This window comes from Dasypus novemcinctus, chromosome 5, assembly GCF_030445035.2.
Source record: "Dasypus novemcinctus isolate mDasNov1 chromosome 5, mDasNov1.1.hap2, whole genome shotgun sequence".
In the NCBI taxonomy this organism is placed as follows: domain Eukaryota; kingdom Metazoa; phylum Chordata; class Mammalia; order Cingulata; family Dasypodidae; genus Dasypus; species Dasypus novemcinctus.
The window spans coordinates 77,981,335-78,002,453 of NC_080677.1; the positions used below are offsets into that span (position 1 = coordinate 77,981,335).

The following is a 21,119-nucleotide window of genomic DNA, read 5'->3' on the forward strand; positions in this document are numbered from 1 at the left end:
GTCTTGCTCGTTTTTGCTGGTCTGTCTGTTGAGTTTGCTTTGATTAAGCTTATTTCTTTTTGTTTGAAAGGTGCTGAAATTAGAAGTGTCTGCACAGAAGCTGGTATGTTTGCAATTAGGGCTCGGCGAAAAATTGCTACTGAAAAGGATTTCTTAGAAGCTGTAAATAAGGTTATTAAATCCTATGCCAAATTTAGTGCTACTCCCCGCTACATGACGTACAACTGAGCTCCAGAGGCTTTCAAATGAAAATACTTGTTTTAGTTGGAATCTAAAGACTTGTTAACAACCATGTCACATAAAAATAAATGGTTTAAAAGTGATGTGCCTTTTTCCCCCTTAACTGTTTTACAGTCAAAGGTGAGGTCTAAAGTCATTAGGCAGAAAAGTTTATTACAAAATGTGTTGACTTTTTTGATCTACTATCATCATTTATGGGCTTTCATATATACAGTGCTTGTTGCAGTCACGTATTTTCTAGGCATATGCTAAGTACTGTTCATATATGATCTCATTGTGTTTCCCATCTACTCAGTGAGGTGGGTCTAATGGATCTTGATCTAATGGATGCAGAAAATTTCTACCTAATTTATGCAGCGGCAGAGCTGGGATTCAAGTCCAAGTTTGTCAGTTCCATCAAAGGCTTGTTACCTTTATGCTCTTCTTCCCTTCATCAGAACAGCCTGTCTAGACAAATGACCACATTTGGTGGTGTGATGGTTTTCCCTCACCACATTCAATAATAAAGCTTTGGCCAGATTTTTAAAATGGAAACAGCAGCTGATAATGCTTTGCTTTGCTGTTTAACTTATAAATTAGTCATGAAGAATTGGTTAGTCCAATGAAGAGTGAAATGGTGAAGATAAAACAAAGAAAAATTGTACACATAAATCTAATTTAGAAAATCTAAAATTGACTTCATATAGAGATGTACTTATTTTCATTTTATAGATAAATATTTGAAATGTTGGTGAAGCTCCTATTAGACTTCCTGTTTACAGTGAGATATTTCTAAAATAAAGGTAGTTTTAGAATCCTCAGTAGATCTGTTTAAAATTATTTCTGTGCAACCACCACCAAACCTTCTCCTTTACCACAGTCCACTCGCTGCCCCATACTAATTTTTTTTTGTGGTTGCATTTTTTAATTTACCAATTGCTTTCACAAACTCCATTTCCATACCAATAAAAAACTTTTATTGCCATTCAATATTCATAGTAACCAAAAATAGCAAGAATTAGATAAATTCACAAAAGAAAAATTTGACAACATAGAAAATACTGTGAGTACTGCATTGAAATATTTAAACTTAAGGAAGTCATCAAGCAGAAAAATTAAAACCATTCATGAAAGCCAACCAGTATTCTTTCTTAATATTTCGTTTATATAAAATTGATCAGGAAAATTCTCTTCCATTTTGCTAATCCTGCCCTATTTTTTCTTGGGGTATGAAATAGAGTGACCCATTTCCAGGTTAAGCTTACAATAAAAAATACTCAAGTGAATGACTGAAGCTGTATGTTTCTTTAATGTTTTGATTTATAATATTAAGCATTTAGAACATGCTCTGAAATCATTCCACTTTCCCATACAGCCATATACTGACATCATCTACACCAGGGGTTCTTAACCTTTTTTTGTTCCATGGATTGCTTTACCAGTCAGATGAAATCTACGGACCCATTCTCAAAATGTAGCGGTAGATAGTTTTATGATCCTCAACATTGGAGGTCAGAGAAAATAAAGATAATAAGTTTATTTTTTAAAATTCAAGCTCACAGATCCCCTGACGTCTTGCCACAGACCTCTCTGCTTAAGAACCTTTTATCTACACCAATTTGAGACAGCTTGTACTAGATATTTGAGCTAGCTCAGGCCTAAGGTGATACAGGCTCTGCATGATCTTGTCATTTCAGTTAGGGATATGGTGAGAATCCATCTGGCCACACATCAAATATACAATGAATTATTTGAAAAATTTGGGTGTTTCTGCATGCTGATAGCATCAATACTCAATAGATTAGTATGTTTGTACCCTATTTTAAAAGAGAAAATATAAATTCACTGGTAACTCCCTCTACCTAAAATATATTTTAGGGTGCTGGAAAAACAAAATATAGTTTATGGTTTTAGAAAAATATGCTAGAGTTCCTTTTGAATTTTAAAAATATGATAGGACTTATAAAAATTCAATTTCCATGAAGCTTATCAGATTCATGTTACGTAAAGTGAATTGGTATATATCAGTACAACATAAGGGGCCTGGTAAACCTTTTCTGAAAGTCAAGGTGGATTTTGAGATACCCGTAACTTGATTAAATTCAAGTCAGTAAGCAGTCTAGTTCCCAGGTACAGTGCTAGCTTTATTAGCATTCAAACCGTGTTTTCAAGAATCCAAACATACTGAATCTTCATTAAGAGCATTTCTGAAAGGTGCACAAAACTGGACCAACAGAATTTTTATGCTTGCTTACACCAAGGGAGTTTTGTTTTAGAATTTAAATTGGTTTACTACTATCTTTTAAGGAGCAAACAGGTAAAGCTTTTACCCACCCTCCCCTCCTTCATCCCCAAACTGGGGTACAACCCCACCCTATCCCTCAACATAGAAAAATACACTCAATTTCTTCTGGGCAGATGATCTGGGTTTGCTACTTGCCTATCATGCACACGCAAGGGCAGACTTGGGGTGGGCACCTCCTTTCTCTGCTATGCAGGTAAGGATACAGGATCAAACTATATGGAGTGGATGCTTCAGATGTTACCAGAAACCTATAAAATGAGCTACTCCAAGCGCTTGAAGAGGATTCATACTCTTCACTCTGACTCTGGGGCCCACTGGAGATGAGACTGGTAGTTGAGATCCTGCCATATGATTATACAAAGCCAGTGTCTATGACTTTGTACTGGCCCCTGGTTCAAATTGTTTTCAAACATCCATGGATGGATGAAGACATTAACCACTGTTTTATTGTTCAGGATTTAAGAAAGACAAGGACTTTTCTCTATGGGACCCTCCTGAAAACAATTAAGCTTGTCTAGTCCTTCATATCTATCAAAGTGGAACATGACCATTTCAATAGGCAGTATAAATCTGAATCTGAATTAGGACTGAAAAAGAGACACATTAGCAGCTATTAAGGCCCAGAAAGTTTATATGTTAATTTTGTACGTTAATTCCTTGAAAGGCAAAAAAAAAAAAACTTGACTGTAAGAAAAAAATGTCAGGAAATTTTTACTGTATGAAATAATTTTTAAGTAAAACATTCAAACATTTACATATAAATTTTTAAAATGAACTCGTTTTCAGATGAATCTTAAATTTTCCCATCCTCAGTAAGACTTGTTATTTTTATGTACATGCGGCAATTCTGTTCAAAACAGGCTAAAAAATCAAAGGACAGTAAGGTTAAATACAAATTTGTAAGCTATAGACAAATAGTTTTTTATATGCCTCTTTCAATCTATCAACAACTAGGACTTGAGTAGTATGTGGGAGGCATTTAAAACTGATGTTAAGGAATATGTGAAGTATTTTATACCATTGTTTAAAATCCTTAAGTTTTACTTCAACAGCTGATTGAAATAATCCTACTAGCCCTTTTACAAAAATTTCTAGTATAAGGTGAGGTTCTACAACTACATGCTCTTTCAGAAGGCAGTCTGTATCAGAAAGCAGATGTATCTGAGCTTGTGTGTGAGGAGTGCAAAGAAAATAAATGGCTGCAAATATAATTTCACTCTAGATCCTAAGTATTGATTAGAAGGGAGTGGTCTACTTTGAATTAATATGGTAAAGTCACTGAGAAACCTGATAGGTGTTTCAAGTAAACCCATGCTAACATAATTCTCTCCTAAGATATCTCTGGCAGTATCTTCTTAATAAAAACTTGAAAAAAGAGCTAATAGGAAAACAAACTCACTTTTAGCAGGAAATCTTAGCAAAGGAGGCTTTACACAGGTTAACTAATGGCCTGTGCTTTGATATACAGTGAATTTGTAGGTAGGGATTATTAGAAGTAAAAGAGCCAGGACTATCAATGACTAATTGGTTTAAAGGTCTCCCCCATTTTGAACATTCCACATTTCTGTATCAAGAATAACAAATGACTGAAATAAGCATTTTATGCACTCATAGGCTTTAAACAAAGTTTGAGGAGGAACTAACTGATAACAGTTATGGAATTATAAGGAAGATACTAAATTTTAAGAAGTGTTAGCCTTCTTAAAAACATGGTCTTTCAAGGCACTTCACTATTAACTATAAAACTTACAGAGACTCCTACTGGCCACAGTTGTGGCAATTTGGTCATGAAGAAGAACTACAACAGATTGAAACACATTAAAACTATAAAAATTGAGTTTATATACTCAAGTGAAATAACGTTACCATTTAAGGAAACTATTAAACCAATTCTTTACTTTGAAAGTTTGTAATAAAATGGAATTAAAGTATTCAACCTGCTTTTCCAGTAAGAACTGTATTTCAGGATGACCAAAGAGCTCAGTCTGGTGAGAGAAAGCTGTTGTTTACATAGGAATGCCAACAGATAAATGCAGATGAAATAAGGTAGTTAGGGGAAAAGCCACAAACCTTAATACAATTGCTCATTTAGACAAGATTACCACTCATTGAAACCCCTAATGGGGGACGGGCATTCATTTAATGGCAAAGGAACACCTTACTGTTAACTCACTAGTCAAAATGGGAAAAACAACTGTACGATAGAGGATCAAACTGTCATCAATAGTCTATCTTAGAGAAGAGGACTTGGCCCAATGGACAGGGTGTTTGCCTACCACATGGGAGGTCTGTGGTTCAAACCCCAGTCCTCCTTGACCTGTGTGGAGCTGGCCCATGTGCAGTGCTGATGCGCGCAAGGAGTGCCCAGCCTCTCAAGTGTGTCCCCCGCGTAGGGGAGCCCCACCCGCAAGGAGTGCACCCCATAAGGAGAGCTGCCCAGCGTGAAAGAAAGTGTAGCCTGCCCAGGAATGGCTCTGCACACATGGAGAGCTGACACAACAAGATGACACAACAAAAAAAACCACAGATTCCCAGTGCCGCTGATAAGGATAGAAGCGGTCACAGAAGAACACACAGCGAATGGACACAGAGCAGACAACTGGGGGGGGGGGGGGGGAGATAAATAAAAAATAAATCTTAAAAAAAAAAAAAAAAGAAGTCTATCTTAGCATTGTTAACAATAGGTCAGCTAGATATTAAGTGTTTTCTGATATGAGGCAATATGGAGTATACATTATAACCTATGATATATTCTAGTCAAAATGTTAAATTCCTGAAGCCTTTAGATAAAACTTCCAGAGTACAGGTAGTTCAGGGAATAAAGGAAAAAGCTAAACACCACAATGAGAAATTCACAATATGGGATTCTACAGGACAACTGCCCTACTCTCTTAAGTCACTGTCATGAAAAAAGACTGTGCTAGATTAAAATAGATTTAAGTGCCATAAATGGACAAGACCAGTTGTATGATCATATAATGGATAACAGTTTGGACAAACCAATTGCAAATTTGGGGACAAATGGTGAAATTTGAATGTGGTCAGGTATTAGATGAAGTAAAAATATTTGGAATCAAGTAAAGATTGTTGAGTGAAAAAAATATGTTATAAAACACAATGTCAGGGAAGCTGATGGAGTAGGAAGCTCCAGGAATCAGTCCCTCCACCAGAACAACTATTAAACAGGCAGGAACTGTCTGAATCAGGTATTTTGAAACTCTGAAATCTAATAGAACACTGTGCAGCTGTTATCCAGGGAAGAGCAGGAGTTACAGGCTCGTAAATGGTAAATACTGGTGAATTACACTTTCCACATAGTGGCTACCATTGCATATACCCCAACATCTTGGCAGGCATCAATGGGGTCCTCAACCCTGGCCCTGGCACAGGTGGCTGGTGCTAGGATGAGATATGAAGACCTTGTCCCCCAAAATCGAGGGGTGTGCAGTCTGATCACTGACCACTGCTTTAGATTAGCTACTTCATATTTGTGGAAGTCTAGCTCTGAGGGTGGACATTGTTCTAACCCACTAATCCAGGCAAAGGAGACTTAAAGACAGTAAACTTCCTCAAAACTACAGAAAACAGAGGGCTGCATTTACTGGGCAAGTGCCAAATAAAATGCAGCTTCAAAGAACCATAGGAGATGCTCCTGGCACCCTTCCTGGTTTCTTCCCTCATCCATTCCCCAGGGCTTAGCTGCTTTATGTTCCATGGTGGAAAACCAGGAGAGGGAGAAGGTCTGCTTCCTCCTAATGTATTCTATGAGGCCAACATCACCCTCATTCCAAAGCCAAGTAAAGATACCACAAGAAAAGAAAATTACAGACCAATATCACTTATGAACATAGATGCAAACAGCCTCAACAAAATACTAGAAAACCAAATCCAACAGCACACTAAAAAGAATTATACACAATTTATCCCCCTATGCAAAGGTGGTTCAACAAAAGAAAATCAATTAATGTAAGATATCACATTAACAGAATGAAGGAAAAAAAATACATGATCATCTCAATTGATGCAGGAAAAGGCATTTGGAAAAAAAAAATCCAGCACACCTTCTTGATAAAAAGACTTAGAAAAATAGGGTACTTCCTCAGCATGATTAAGGACATACACAAAAAATGCACAGCTAACATTATACTTAATGGTAAAAGACTAAAAGCTTTCCCTCTAATATTAGGAAGAAGAAGGATGCCCCACTGCCACCAATGTTATTCAACTTTTTACTGAAAGTTCTAGTCAGAGAAATTAGACAAAGAAAGGAAATAAAAGGCAAACAAACTGGAAAGGATGAAGTAAAACTTTCCTTATTCATAGATGATATGATTCTTGTGGTGGTTTGAGACTGTATGTATCCCAGAAAATCTTGTTGCTAAAGCTGGTCCATTCTTGTGATTCTATTGTAGGTGGGAACTTATTAGGTTACTTCAGTTAAAGACCTTTTTGATGAAGTTACTTCACTAAAGCATGGCCCAGGGTAGGTCTTAATTCTCTTACCAGAGTAAAAGAATGAAATTCAGAAGTAAAAAGAAAGAACTACAATCAATAAGCAGAAGCAATAAAACCCAGAGAGAAGGTAGAGACCAGCAGGTACCGCCACGTATCCTGCCACGTGACAGGAGTCCAGGATCACCGGCAGCCAGTCTTGAGGGAAAAATATCACCAGATGATGTCTGGATTTGGACATTTTTCTCAGCTTCCAACTGTTAGCTTGTGAATTATTAAATCCCCATTGTTAAAAGCCAACCCATTTCTTGTATATTGCTTTCAATAGCCTAGGAGACTAAAACAATTCTATATGTAAAAATTCCTGAAGAATCCACAAGTAATGTAGCAGAAATAATAAATGAATTCCATAAAATGGAGGACAACATCAACATCCAAAAATCAATAGTGTTTCTTATATATTAGTAATGAACTATCTGAAGGAGACATCAAGAAAAAATTCCATTTACAATAGCACCCAGAAGTATTAAATATCTAGGAATAAATCTAACCATGGATGTAAAGGACTTGTACATAGAAAACTACAAAACATTTTAAAAAGTGATCAAAGAAGACCTAAAGAAATGGAAGGACATTTTGTATTCATGGATTGGAAGAAAAAGTATTATTAAGAGATGTCAATTCTACACAAAGTGATTTACAGTTTCAATGCAATCCCAATCAATATTCCAAAAGCCTTCTTTGCATAAACAGAAAAGCCAATCATCAAATTTATGGAAGCATAAGAGGTGCTGAATAACCAAAATCATCTTGACTAAGAAAAATGAAGTTGGAAGACTCACACTTTGCAATTGTAAGACTTATTATAGGGAGTGGATATGGCTCAAGCATTTGAGTGCCTGCTTCCCACATGGGAGATCCCAGGTTTGGTTCCTGGTATCACCTAAAAACAACACAAACAACAAACTAATGAAAAAATCAACTCAGGGGAGCCAATGTGACTCAGTGGCTGAGCGCTAGCTTCCCATTTAAAAGGTCCCAGTTTCAATCCCTGGCACCTCAAAAACCAAAAAACAGAAAACAAAACCAAAACCTTATTACAAAGCCACAGTAACCAAAACAGCATGGTACTGGCACAAGAACATATATATAGACCAATGGAATCAAACAAAATTCAGAAATCAACCCTCACATTTATGGCCAACTGATTTTTGACAAGGGTGCCAAGTCCATTCAATTGGGAAAAAACAATCTCTTCAATAAATGGTGCTGGGAAAACTGGATGTCCATATGCAAAAGAATGAAGGAGGGCCCCTACCTCACACCATATACAAAATTCAACTCAAAATGCATCAAAGATCTAAATGTAAGAATTAGAACTATAAAACTCCTAGAACAAAGAGAAAGATCTTCAGGACCTTGTGCTAGGCAATGGTTTCCTAGACTTCATATCCTAAGCAGAAGCAGCAAAAGAAAAAAAAAATAGATACATGGGACATCATCAAAATAAAAAAAACTATGCATTAAAGGATTTTGTCACGAAAGTAAAATGACAACCTATACAATGGGAAGAAATATTTGCATACCACATATCTGATAAGAGCTTAATATCCAGACATACAAAGAAATCCTACAACTCAATAATAAAAAAACAACCCATTTAAAAAATGGGCAAAAGACTTAAATAGGTATTTCTCTAAAGATATGCAAATGACCAGAAAGCACATGAACAATGCTCAACATCATTAGTCATTAGGGAAATGCAAATCAAAACCACAATGAAATACCATTTCACACCCACTAAAATGGTTACTGTTAAAGAAATAGAAAATTACATGTTGGAGAGGATATGGAGAAATAGGAATACTAGTGCATTGTAGGTGTGAATGTAAAATGGTGCAGCCACTGTGGAAGACAGAAATACCGTATGACTTGGTAATTCCACTTCTAGGTATATACCCCAAAGAACTGAAAGCAGGTACTTTAACAGTTGCACACTGAATGTTCATAGTGACATTTGTTATAATAGCCTAAAGGCGGAAGCAACCCAAGTGTCTGCCAACCAATAAATGGATAAACTGAATGTGGTATATACATACAATGGAATGTGATTTAGCCATAAAAAGGAAAAAAGTTTTGATACATGAGACACTATGGATAAACCAAGAAGATATCCTGTTGAGTAAAATAAGCCAGGCACAAAAGTACAAATACTGTATCTCACTGATAAGAAATAATTAGAATAAGCAAGTTCACAGAGCCAGAAACTAGAATATAGATTACCAGGGGCTGGGGTGGGGGTGGGGGAAGGGAAGTTAACACTGTAATTGTGCAGCATTTCTATTAATATTTGGGATTATGGAAGGTTTTGGTAATGGACAGTGGTGCACCATTGTGAACATAATTAGCAGCATTTAAATATAGTTGGATGTGGTTAGAAAGGGGAAATTTGGGGTTGTATATATGTTACTAGAATAAAGATTTTTTAAAAATCCAGGGGACTGGATGTAGCTCAAGTGGTTGAGCACCTGCTTCCTATGGTCGAGGTCCTAGGTTTGATTTCTGGTACCTCCTAAAAACAAAACAAATGAAAAAAACCAACTCTCATACTGCTGTACAACACAATCAGTGAATCCTAGGGTCAACCATGGACAATTAATAGTACAATTATGAAAATGTACTTTTAACAATTGCCACAAATGTACCACACTAGTGCCAGATGTTAATAATAGGGTGGTATATGGGAACTCTTTATTTAATGCATGATTTTTCTGGAAACATACAACTTCTCTAATAAAAAAATAAACGTGGTGGTAGGGGGAGACAAGGAAGAAATGCCATGTAGGGTATGATCTTATTTTGGTTAACAATATAAATACATGTATAGAAAAATATCTAAAAAGATACACATTAATGTGTTAACTAACGGTAATCTCTTTAAGTTGTGGGTAATATTGTTTTTATTGTCTTATTGTTGCATATCTTTTTTTCCTAACTTTCTGCAATGCACTTATATTATTTCTATAATAGTATAAGGTTATTTTAAAGCATGAGCTTCTAGAAAATTATGAGTTCCTTCCCCCTCAGGTAACCTTACAGAAAGTCTGTAGACCATCAAGTACAAAAACAAGGAATCATCTGGTAACAGCATATCCTATTTGCAGATAAAGTTCTCAAAGGAAAAAATTCTTAAATGTTTGGCTTACAAAGATAATACTACAAAGTAACAAATGTCACTGCACAATCAATTCAGGCAAGAGGACAATTTAAATTATCTTTGAAATGTAAATTGAAAAAAAAAACACAAGTAAGATACATCTTGCTATGCTTCATTCACCCTCCAAATCAAGCCTTGTCTATTGTATTTGCCTTTAGAAAAAAATCCTAGTGTCTAATATTTGAAATGTATATATTAATAATTTCACAAAGGCCCATAACCCCATCCCAGCCTGAGTTCATCATCTATGCCTCAGGAGTGGCGTTGGGCTCGGAGTCCTCCTGGGGAGGAAGACCTGACGCTTCTTGTTCAGCAAGGGTCTCTCGAACTTGACTGCCTAAAACTGCATCATGAATGCTGTGGAACAGAAGCTCCAATAAAGCAGGATTTTCAAAAAATCTATTTCGAGTGAGGTCATTCACAACTTGTGCTATAATAGAAGAAAAGAAAATTAGCCCACACTCTGGATGTCAGTCATGAACATTAAAAGATTAAAAAAAAAAAAAAAAAAAGTAACATTCAGATTGTTTAAGTATGAAAATGGTATAAAAAGGTAAACGGTAAAATGGCTCACTCCAATCCCTGTCCCCATCACACCACACTCCCAGCCCCAGGAAGTTGCTTTAATTAGTTTCTTGTGTATATTTTTCCAGTATTTCTCAATGAAAATTCAAATAAATATAAATACATATTATTTCGCACCCCCCTTTTTTTACCCCAAAGATAACATACTATTTATACTACTCTGACTTTTTGTAAACTTAATATTTTTTAAAACCACATGGTATTCTACTGCAGATCCTAGTTTATTTAACCGGGTTTGACACTTGAGTTGTTTCCAGCCTTTTGTTTTCATAGACAGTGCTGTCATGATTAATCACATACATGTGACTTTTTGAATGTGTGCAGTACATTGCTGGATTTGCTGGGTTAAAAGATAAATGTGTTTGTAATTTTATAAGTAAGGCCAATCTGCTCTCTCTAGGGCCTGAGAGTCCCTGTTCCTCCAAAGGTATGCCTACTGAATATATTATCACAGACTTCTGATTTTTAAAAATCATATAGATTTTATAGACACAGCAAATGCAAACAACGAGGCGGTGGGAAGAAATAAATAAAATTAATCTTTAAAAAAATCAAACAGATCTTGATGTTCTGTTTCAACTATTGTTACTAACGAAAATGTAGTATGAGACAAAAATAGTCAGCAGACAAGGTAATGTGAAACCACTGGATGGAAAACAAGCAACCCAAATGAGTTTATATAGCTAGAATATGTGTATGACAGTTATTAAAGAATTAATATAGAACCTATCAGCCCAGAACATAGTTTATTAAGTCCTTTCCTCCAATTCCAGTTCAGGAGACCTGCCACAAATAACTCAGTGATATGATGCCTGTACTAATTTCAAAGCTGCCATTAGGGTGATTTTCAGTACAGGAACATTCATTTTTACTGAAAAATAAAATTGAGTGAAAAGGTTTTCAATTGCAGCTATTAAAAAAGAGAAACAAAATTAATTTCTTTTCTCCCCATCCTAGAAGTATACTCACCACTGCATCCTGCTAAATATACATAAATACCGACATCTCCATATTCTTTTACAATCTGCAATAATATTGAAATAAAGTTTAGTTTCTTTTGGCTCTATGTTAGATGAAAGTCTCTTTCTACTAATATGTACATCAGAGATATCGGGCACTGCAAGTCATTCACTTGACTACTTCTCTTCAAAATTATGTATAGTCATTTAAAAAATAATTTTGCATTTATTTTTATTTTTATATGGACAGTGATAACTAGGGTAATTGAGGAATTATCATTAAATTTTGTTTAGGTGTAATAAAGGCATTATGGTAAGTGTATTTTTAAATTTAAGAATCTTTTTGGAGTTATACACTGAAATATTTATGGATGATATGGTGGCTGGGATGTGCTTCAATGTGAGTGAAGGGTACAGATGAAACAAGATTAACCATAAATTGATGATTGTTGAAGCTGAGTAATAATTACGTGGGGACACATTATACTATATTATACTTTTGTATAGTTTTGACATTTTCCAAACTCAAAACTTGAAAATATGAAAAAAAGAATTAAGAGCTGAAAAGGAGCCCTAGTTCAACTCCCTGATTTTACTGATGGCAAAACTGGGTGCTAAGATATTAAATGAATTGTTCAAGATGATGCTTACCCCTGCCAGAGTTTTCACTCCAACTGAATCAATAAAATTGACCTGTGTAAAATCCAGAATGACGGTGTGGACATTATCCCCTGGGGGCATAAATCTTTGCAGTTCTTCAGGAAATGTGCTTTTGGTGACTACTGGGGGATATTTTACTTCATCATCATCTTCTTCAGGCTTAGTATTATCTTCTCCATCTACTTCTCCATCCTATGTCAAGAATTAAATCAAACCAAAGTTATATAAACAGCTCACATTTTCAATTCTGAGAAAGACATATCAGGGAAAATCAGAATCTGTCCTTAAATTCTCAAGCTACTGCCTAACCAGATGTCTTCTAAAATATATGCCATATCCAAGACTTGTAGTGGCCAAAAAAGAAAAGTAACATAACATTCAGTTTTAGCTTAATTTTCTTTTTAGCTTCCTCCATTTTTTTGGTACAATGAAATCCACCCTCCTTCATCAGTATTCATTTCTAAATAGTTTTACTAACTTCAGTATGCAGACTACAAGCTACCTGAAACTTTAAAAACAAAAAACAGCCTCTGAGCTTTTTCAATTTCATCTGGACAAATTTACAGGAAAGTATTAATGGTAAAATTTACTAAAGTATTGTGTAATTTTTATTTTTTAAAACAAGGTAGGACACTGAGAAGATGGCAGACTAGAAAGACATGGCACTCTCTTCTCCTCTAGAAAAATAGCTAGAGGACAGCCTGAAACAGCCTACAAAAAGATCTTCTAGGGTTTAGGACACCAGGTGAAGTGTGGACACTGCCCAGAAGAGAAAGGGACAGAGAAGAGGAATCATGACAGCAAAAGTGTGAGTTGAAATGAGCGGCTGCTTCTGCCAGCACCCTTCCCTGCACCAAAGACACTTTAGAATACTCAGGCTACAGATAAAGGGAGCTCCAGGAAACCAATCCCCTAGGAATGGGCAGAGAGAGGGACATAGCCTAAGGTGGCTCAGTTTTTGATCCACAGATTTGGTCTGCTGTGTCCCATGAGCCTTTCCAGGCCGGGTAGGGCCGCACCATTGTTTAACTTGAGAGCCTGCAAGGGACTAAAGAGATCTGACTCTCCCAATCTCCTTCTCTGTTAACTGGGACTGATTGTTGAGTATGCAGAGGAGAGTAGAATTATTTCCTACCTGGGGTAGGGAGGGGGCTACCAGAGAAGGCTAGAGAACTATCTCTGAGAGAGTTTGAGTTACAAGGTTCTTAGGCTCCAGGGAGGAACCTCTATCACATTGATCTGGTTCATGTTACAGCAAACATATCCTGACCAGGCATTGAACTGAGAGGGCTCCCAGCACCATCTGCTGGCAGACCAAGGTAGTATATGTGAGAAAATTAAAGATGAAATAAAAGAGAAGCCTTTTCTGGCCTTTATAGCTTTCTTCCCCAAGGCCCTAGGAAGTGGGTTTGAAACCTATTACTGGGTCCAGAGGCCAGTTTTGAAAATTTATAATAGCAGCGACAATCCTAACAATCTAGGTCAAACCAAGAATCAAAGAGCAGTAATAACACACGGGCTCCTTTCACTAAATCACCAAGAAAGAGAAAGAAATTGAGCATCTGAGTAAACTACATCCTAATCAGATGCTTAGACATCAGCAAAAAATTACAAGCTATACTAAGAAAATGGAAGACATGGCCCAAGAAAAGGAATATATTAAAGCCCCAGAAGAGAGGCAGAATTTAAGGGAACTTATGAATGAGATGCACACAGATTTCCAAAACCAAATTAATGAGTTGAAAGACATTATGGCTGAGATAAATGACATCAAGAGGACATTGAGTGAGCACAAAGGAGAATTTGAAATCCTGAATAGAAAAGTAATAGAGCTTATGGGAATGATAGGAACAATGGGTGAGATCAAAACCACATTAGAGGCATACAACAAACAGACTTGAAATGATAGAAGAAAGAATAAGTGATACCAAACACAGAACAACTGGAACTGAAGGGAGAAAAGAATGGAAAAAAATCAAGCAGGGGCTCAGGAATTTGAATGAAAACATAAAATGCAACAACATACATGTCATGGACATTCCAGAAGGAGAAGAGGAAGGAAAAGGGGCAGAAAGAGTATTTGAGGAAATAATAGCTGAAAATTTCCCAAATTTTCTCTCACAAAAGAAATAAACTTTCATGACCAAGAAGCGCAGCATACCCCAACCAAAATAAATCTAAATAAACCTATTCCAAGACACATACTGCTCAAAATGTCAAATGTCAAAGATAAAGGAAAATTCTCAAAGCAGCAAGGGGGAAGCAAATCATCACATACAAAGGGAGAAGCAAAACATCACATACAAGGGATTCCCAGTAAGACTTAGTGCGGATTCTCATTAGAAACCATGGAGGAGAGAAGATAGTGGTATGATACAATTAGGAGACTGAAAGAGAAAAACTGCCAACAATTCTGTATCCAGCAAAATTGTTCTTCAAAAATGAAGGTGAGTTTTAAAATATTCACAAAAAGAAACTAAGAGAACTTGTAAAAAGAACCCACCTCTGCAGTAAATATTAAAAGAAGCCTTAGAGCCTGAAAGAAAAAGACAGGAGAGAGAGGCTTAGAGGAGAGTATAGAAGAAAGAATAGCAGAAAGGAAAACCAAAAGAGTAAATAGACAAAAATATGATATAACATATGAAAATCAAAGAATAAAATAGTGGAAATAAATAATGCATGTACAGCAATACCATTGAATGTGAATGGATTAAACCCTGCAATCAAAAGACATAGGCTGGGAAACAGATGTGGCCAACATCCTTGTTATTCAACATTGTGCTAGAAGTTCTAGCTAGAGCACTTACACAAGAAAAAAAAAATTTAAGGTATGCAAATAGGAAAAGAGGAAATAAAACTCTCACTGTTTGCCAATGACACAACCCTATATTTAGAAAATTCTGAAATGCCTACAACAAAGTTACTAGAGCAAATGGCAGGATAAAATATCAACATGCAAAAATTAGTAATGTTTTTGTACACTAGTATTGAACAATCTGAGGAGGAAATCTGGGGAAAAATTCCATTTACGATAGCAACAGAAAGATTTAAATACTAGGAATCAATTAACCAAAAAAGTACAGTACTTATATGCAGAAAACTACAAAACAATGCTAAAAGAAACCAGTGAAGACCTACATAAATGATAAAACTTTCCACATTCTTCATGGATTGGAAGATTAAATATTGCTAAGATGTCAATCATACCCAAACTGACTTATAGATTCAATGCAATACCAATGAAAATTCCAACAGCCTACTTTACAGAAATAGAAAAGGCAATTATCAAATTCATTTGGAAGGAAAAGTATACCTAAATAGCCAAATGCATTCTAAAAAGATAGAGAGATAGGGGAGGAATTTCGCTGCCTAACTCTGAAACATATTACAAAGCTATAGTGGTCAAAACAGCATGGTACTGGCATAGAGATTGACACATCAGTCAGTGGAATAGAATTGAGAGTCCAGAAATAAACCCTCACCTCTACGGTCAAGTGGTTTTTGGCAAACCTACCAAGTCCATGTTAATGGGACAAAACAGTCTTTTCAACAAATGGTTTTGGGACAATTGGATATCTATAACCAAAAGAATGAAATAGGACCCCTATTTCACTCCGTATACAAGAATCGACTCAAAATGGATCAAAGACCTAATTATAAAAGCCAGGACCATAAAACTATTAGAAGAAAATATAGGGAAGCATTTTAAAGACATTGTGGTAGGAGGTGGTTTCTTGGACATTATACCCAAACCACATTATAGAAAGAGATGTTACAATTCAACAATAAAAAGACAAATGACCAATTTAAAAATGGGCAAAAGACTTGAATAGAAATTTGTCCAAAGAAGAAATACAAATGGCAAAAAAACACATGAAAAAATGTTCAACATCACTTATGATTAGGGAAATGCAAATCAAAACTATAATGAGATATAAGTTCACACCTATCAGAATGGCAAGTATTAAAAAGACAGAGAATTCCAAGTGTTGGAGAGGATGTGGAGAGATAAGAACACTTATTCACTGTTGGTGGGAATGCAGACTGGTACAGCCTGTGGAGGACTGTTTGGTAGTTCCTAAAGAAGTTGAATATAGACTTGCCTCGTGACCCTGTATCACCACTACTGGATATATACCCAGAAGAACTGAGAGTAGTGACATGAATAGACATCTGCACACCTATGTTCATAGCAGCATTATTCACAATTGCCAAAAGTTGGAAACAACCCAGGTGTCCATCAACCAATGAATGGATAAACAAACTGTGGTATATTCATATGATGGAATATTATACATGTGTAAGAAGAAATGAAGTTGTAAAGCATATGACACATGGATGATCCTGGAGGACATTATGTTGAGTGAAGCAAGGCAAACACAAAAGGACAAATATTGTATGGGAAGTGGATTTGGCTCAATGGATAGAGCTTCCACCTACCACATGGGAGGTCCAAGGTTCAAACCCAGGGCCTGCTGGCCAATGTGCAGTGCTGATGTGTGCAAGGAGTGCTGTGCCACGCAGGGGTGTCCCCCGTATAGGGGAGCCCTACGTGTAAGGAGTGCGCCCCGTAAGGAGAGCCACCCAGCGCGAAAAAGTGCAGCCTACCCAGAAGTGGCGCTACACACACAGAGAGTTGACGCAGCAAGATGACACAACAAAAAGAGACACAGAGTGCTGCTGACAAGAATCCAAGCCGACACAGAAGAACACACAGCGAATGGACACAGAGAGCAGACAACTGTGGGGGGAGGGGGGAAGGGGAGAGAAGTAAATAAAAAAATAAATCTTAAAAAAAAAAAGGACAAATACTGTATGATTGCATTACTATGAACTAAATACATTGTGTTACATGTTATATGATTCCATTTATATAAAATGTAAATATAAATCAATTCATAAAGTGAAATTTGATTAGTGGTTATGTAAGGATAGGGAAGGCATGTTAAAGGGTGTGGAGTTTTTCTTTTTAGAGTAATGAAATAATTTAAAATTTTTTATGATGATGAATGCACAAATTGTGATTATACTAAAAGCCACTGATTATACACTTTGGATAGATCATATGGTATGTGAATACATCTCAATAAAACTGCTTAATAAAGTAAATAATTGTGCAAGAAGAGCCAGAAATAGCATCTATGTACAGCAGGGGAAACATAAAGATTGAGAGGTGAAAATTTTTCTAGTTTGTCTATTTTGTGTTTGTTAATATTATTATAATTATTATTTTTGGTTCTACTATCTTTTTTTTTGTTACATTCAAAAAATGTAAGAGGTTCCCGTATACTCCGCACTTCCACCCCATTATTATTATTATTGAAATAATGAAAATGCTCGAATAATGATTGAAATGATGAATGCACAACTATGTGAGTACGCCAAATACCACTGAGTGTACATTTTGGGCAAACTGTATGCTTTATTAATATGTATCAATAAAATCGATTTGTTAAATAAAACAAACAAAAACAAAAAACAAGGTGTTTGGCTGATACTGCAACTATTTCAGAAGCATTCATATACCTGACTTTATCACCTATTTTCATATAAAAGGATAGTTTCTAAGCTTTCCTATTTGAGGAAATTCATGCTGTGTTAAAACCTCAATCACAAATAAAGTAAGGGGGCATTGCAACTCAAAAGAGAAGATCAAAATCACAAACGTGATTACACTGAATACCACTGATTGTACTCTTTGGATGGATTTATGCTTTATTAATATGTAACAATAAAATAAAAAACAAAGAGTGGGGAAATCACAACTAAAAGACTCACCACTTTGACAACAGCATTGGTCATATTTGCATTTCCGACCTCCTTAGCATACTTTTTCATGGCCTTTCTTCTGGCTCCCATTATAAATGCTGGGTTCACTCCAGTCTATACAGAAGAGCAATTTATGCAGAATCACTTTATGGCTCCTATGGACCTACCCAAATGCAACTCATCTTCAAGTCTTCCTAGGTAACTGCTTTCTAGGCCAGGTTATCACCTCGACCTTTCCCTCGGATGCCCTGAACTGAGTTCCTGCTCCCTTATTTCAAAGTCTGTTGTTTTAGGAAGCACTGGAGATTGAACCCCGGATCTCGTACATGTGAAGTACATGCTCAACCGTTGAGCTCCACCCTTCTCCTTATTAAAAGAACATTAGTAACCTTTTTTATTCTGTCTTGACTGAGAGCAACCATAAGCCAAAGTGTTAAAGAGAATTTTTATAATGGTATTTTTAAACTAAGTTCTTTCAGATCCTTGTATTTCAGAGATTCTGAGTGGAATTGGGAGGTTTTCACACTGAGTTCCTGTGGGGTCAAGTTCTGATCATGGCCAAAGGAAACCACACGATGTCAACAGTAAGCAACCTAAACTCATGTCTTACTTTATTTTTTCTAAAAATTTTAAAAAGGGTAATATATACATATGTGAAAAATAATCAAATAGTATAAATAGTAGACAATTAAGTGATCCTCTCATCCCTGTCAATCTACCAGGTCCCCTCCTCAAAAATAATCACTTTTAATTTCTTATGACTCACCTTTCTTTTTAATGCATTGCTGTACAAGTCACTATTTGCATAATAAATTGGGGCATTTATTTGAAATATTTTTATTCCAGGGATTTCTTTCACCTGAGGAGTAAAATATTAGTGAATTTAGCATGGAAATATTTCAGAATCAAAATGGCAATTGCCTTTATCCCAGCTTGAAAATTAATACAGCAGTTGCTAAGGGCCCTCTTACAGTATTTAGGTAAAAGAATGTCCCTCTATCCAACCTACTCGTGCTCTGGAGGAAGGAGTCCTGGGAAGAACACCTTTAAAAATGCACATCTTCCCATTTCTGTTCAAAGTCTTTCTTTGCTTCATTTTTTCCATAAAACACAAAGAAGAAGGCACTGAAAAATATTTATAAAGAGAAAAGAAGATGGATAGGAGAGAGGAGGCTGCCACCCAGACCAAGTAGCAGGCAAATAAAGTGAACAGAGGTTTATAGTGGTTTGATTCAGAGAATGCAGGAAGATGCCCAAAGGACACAAGTGAAACGGAGTGAATATTTTATTGAGATTAGATGCCTCCATAGACACTGCCTATTGGACATTCTCAGAGAGCTCTAAAAATAGTGACTTCCTTCTCTCTGATTTTGTTCATGTCTAGAACACAAAACCTTGGTCTCTGGGCTGAGGCCTGGGGCTGATGGAGCCACCATCTCAAATGACCACAGTGACTCTTTTTTGGAACTCCTACAGAGGCCTGGGACATAGTTTAGACATCAGTATCATCAAATAATTTTTTGGAATGAAGAAAAAATAGCAATCCTAACAAAACAGTGCCAGCATTTTCTTTTTTTTTTTAATGTATTGTTAAAAATATTTATTTTATTTATTTATTCCCTCCCCCCCTTGTTGTTTGTGCTCACTGTCTTCTTGTTGTGTGCTCTATGTGTCTGGTTGTCTTCTTTTTAGGAGGCACTGGGAACCGAACCCGGGACCTCCCATGTGGAAGGGAGGCACCCAATTGTTTGAGCCACATCCAATCCTTGTGTCAGCATTTTCTAATACCTTATAGTGAGTCCGAGAATTTCTTCTCAAGCATAAAACAGATAGATAAAACCAGCTTAAATTTTTTTAATAAAGCCTTCAAATTCCCACAGAATCAAAATCAAAGAGATTTTAAGCCATAATTTTAACCACTAAAAATGAAGTTGCAGAATTCTATATCTCACCACCTATGTTTTCATGGTTATAAATTTGTGTTTTATTATTGGTTTGAATTCATCAGAAGAAAATTGTGTCCTTACAAACCATCCTTTCAAACAGTTTCAGTAGTTTGTAAATGTATATTTTAATTCCAAGAATATATATTAAAAGAAAAACAAATATTGAGAAGATGAGTAACATACTCATCAACATAGGATAATATACTAATATAAACACAAGACTGAATCTGGAAAGTAAACCAAAGTTCACTTTTCACTGTGATCACTATACATCCTCCAGCCCCCACTTTTTTTGTCCTGGACAAAAATCATACGCATGCTGACAACCATTTAAAATGACATAAAAAGGTCCTACCTCCTCATAGGCGTCTATATCAATATATACGTCAGTATCAGGAAGCTGTCCAAGGACTTTGTAGCTCGGACTAGAGATAGAGAGTGAGGGTATTAAAATACCATTATGTTGAAGTGCCAAATGTGCTTTAAACACAAAATTTTACACATTTACATATCATGTGCAGGTGAGTGAATTCATTAATCCTTGATTCTCATCTGGTGCCTCTGCAGAAGAGCCCCCCCACAGCACAATCCCAGGGTGATTCCAAACCTAGCAAAGCACACACACCTCACATCACACACACACACTCCATACTGCACATACAGCCTACACTACACATACATAATACACACATACATACATACCACACATCACACATACCACACAAACAATCTGGCCAGGATAAAAGACTCAAGCATTTAAAGATGGGGGCAAAATGAATCATGTGGAGTTCAGGTCATGTCAAGGACATGTATGACTCAAGTTCTTTGCATGACACTCAGTAGATAGAACTGCCCTCTATGCCCCAAACCTCAAGTAAAAGAAGGGACTTTTTGTTCTAACAAGTGTTGTTAACGCCTGGGAGGTGTGTGGGTCAGGGTGCTGGAGGTGGGAATCAACTCAGGGTGCGGGGAGAAAACAAAATATCACTTAAGTTAGAAAAGATTTC

At 36.3% G+C, this 21,119-nt stretch overlaps 2 protein-coding genes across 3 annotated transcripts in view; one reads left to right on the forward strand and one right to left on the reverse strand.

Moving 5' to 3' along the window:
* PSMC2 (proteasome 26S subunit, ATPase 2) overlaps positions 1–1,505 on the forward strand; it is a 19,292-nt gene extending 17,787 nt beyond the window's left edge. The window contains exon 12 of the mRNA XM_004478982.4: positions 71–1,505. Within this exon, the coding sequence (XP_004479039.1) occupies positions 71–228 (158 nt within the window). The 3' untranslated portion in view covers positions 229–1,505. The remainder of the gene's footprint in view (positions 1–70) is intronic.
* Positions 1,174–21,119, reverse strand: part of SLC26A5 (solute carrier family 26 member 5) — a 46,594-nt gene continuing 26,648 nt past the window's right edge. For both annotated transcript variants that reach the window (XM_058297116.2, XM_004478986.3), the window contains 6 exons: positions 20,468–20,537; positions 18,933–19,025; positions 18,176–18,280; positions 12,389–12,589; positions 11,748–11,802; positions 1,174–10,623 (listed from right to left, as the gene is read on the reverse strand). In XM_058297116.2, coding sequence (XP_058153099.1) covers positions 10,439–10,623; positions 11,748–11,802; positions 12,389–12,589; positions 18,176–18,280; positions 18,933–19,025; positions 20,468–20,537 — 709 coding nt within the window. In that variant the 3' untranslated portion in view covers positions 1,174–10,438. The remainder of the gene's footprint in view (positions 10,624–11,747; positions 11,803–12,388; positions 12,590–18,175; positions 18,281–18,932; positions 19,026–20,467; positions 20,538–21,119) is intronic.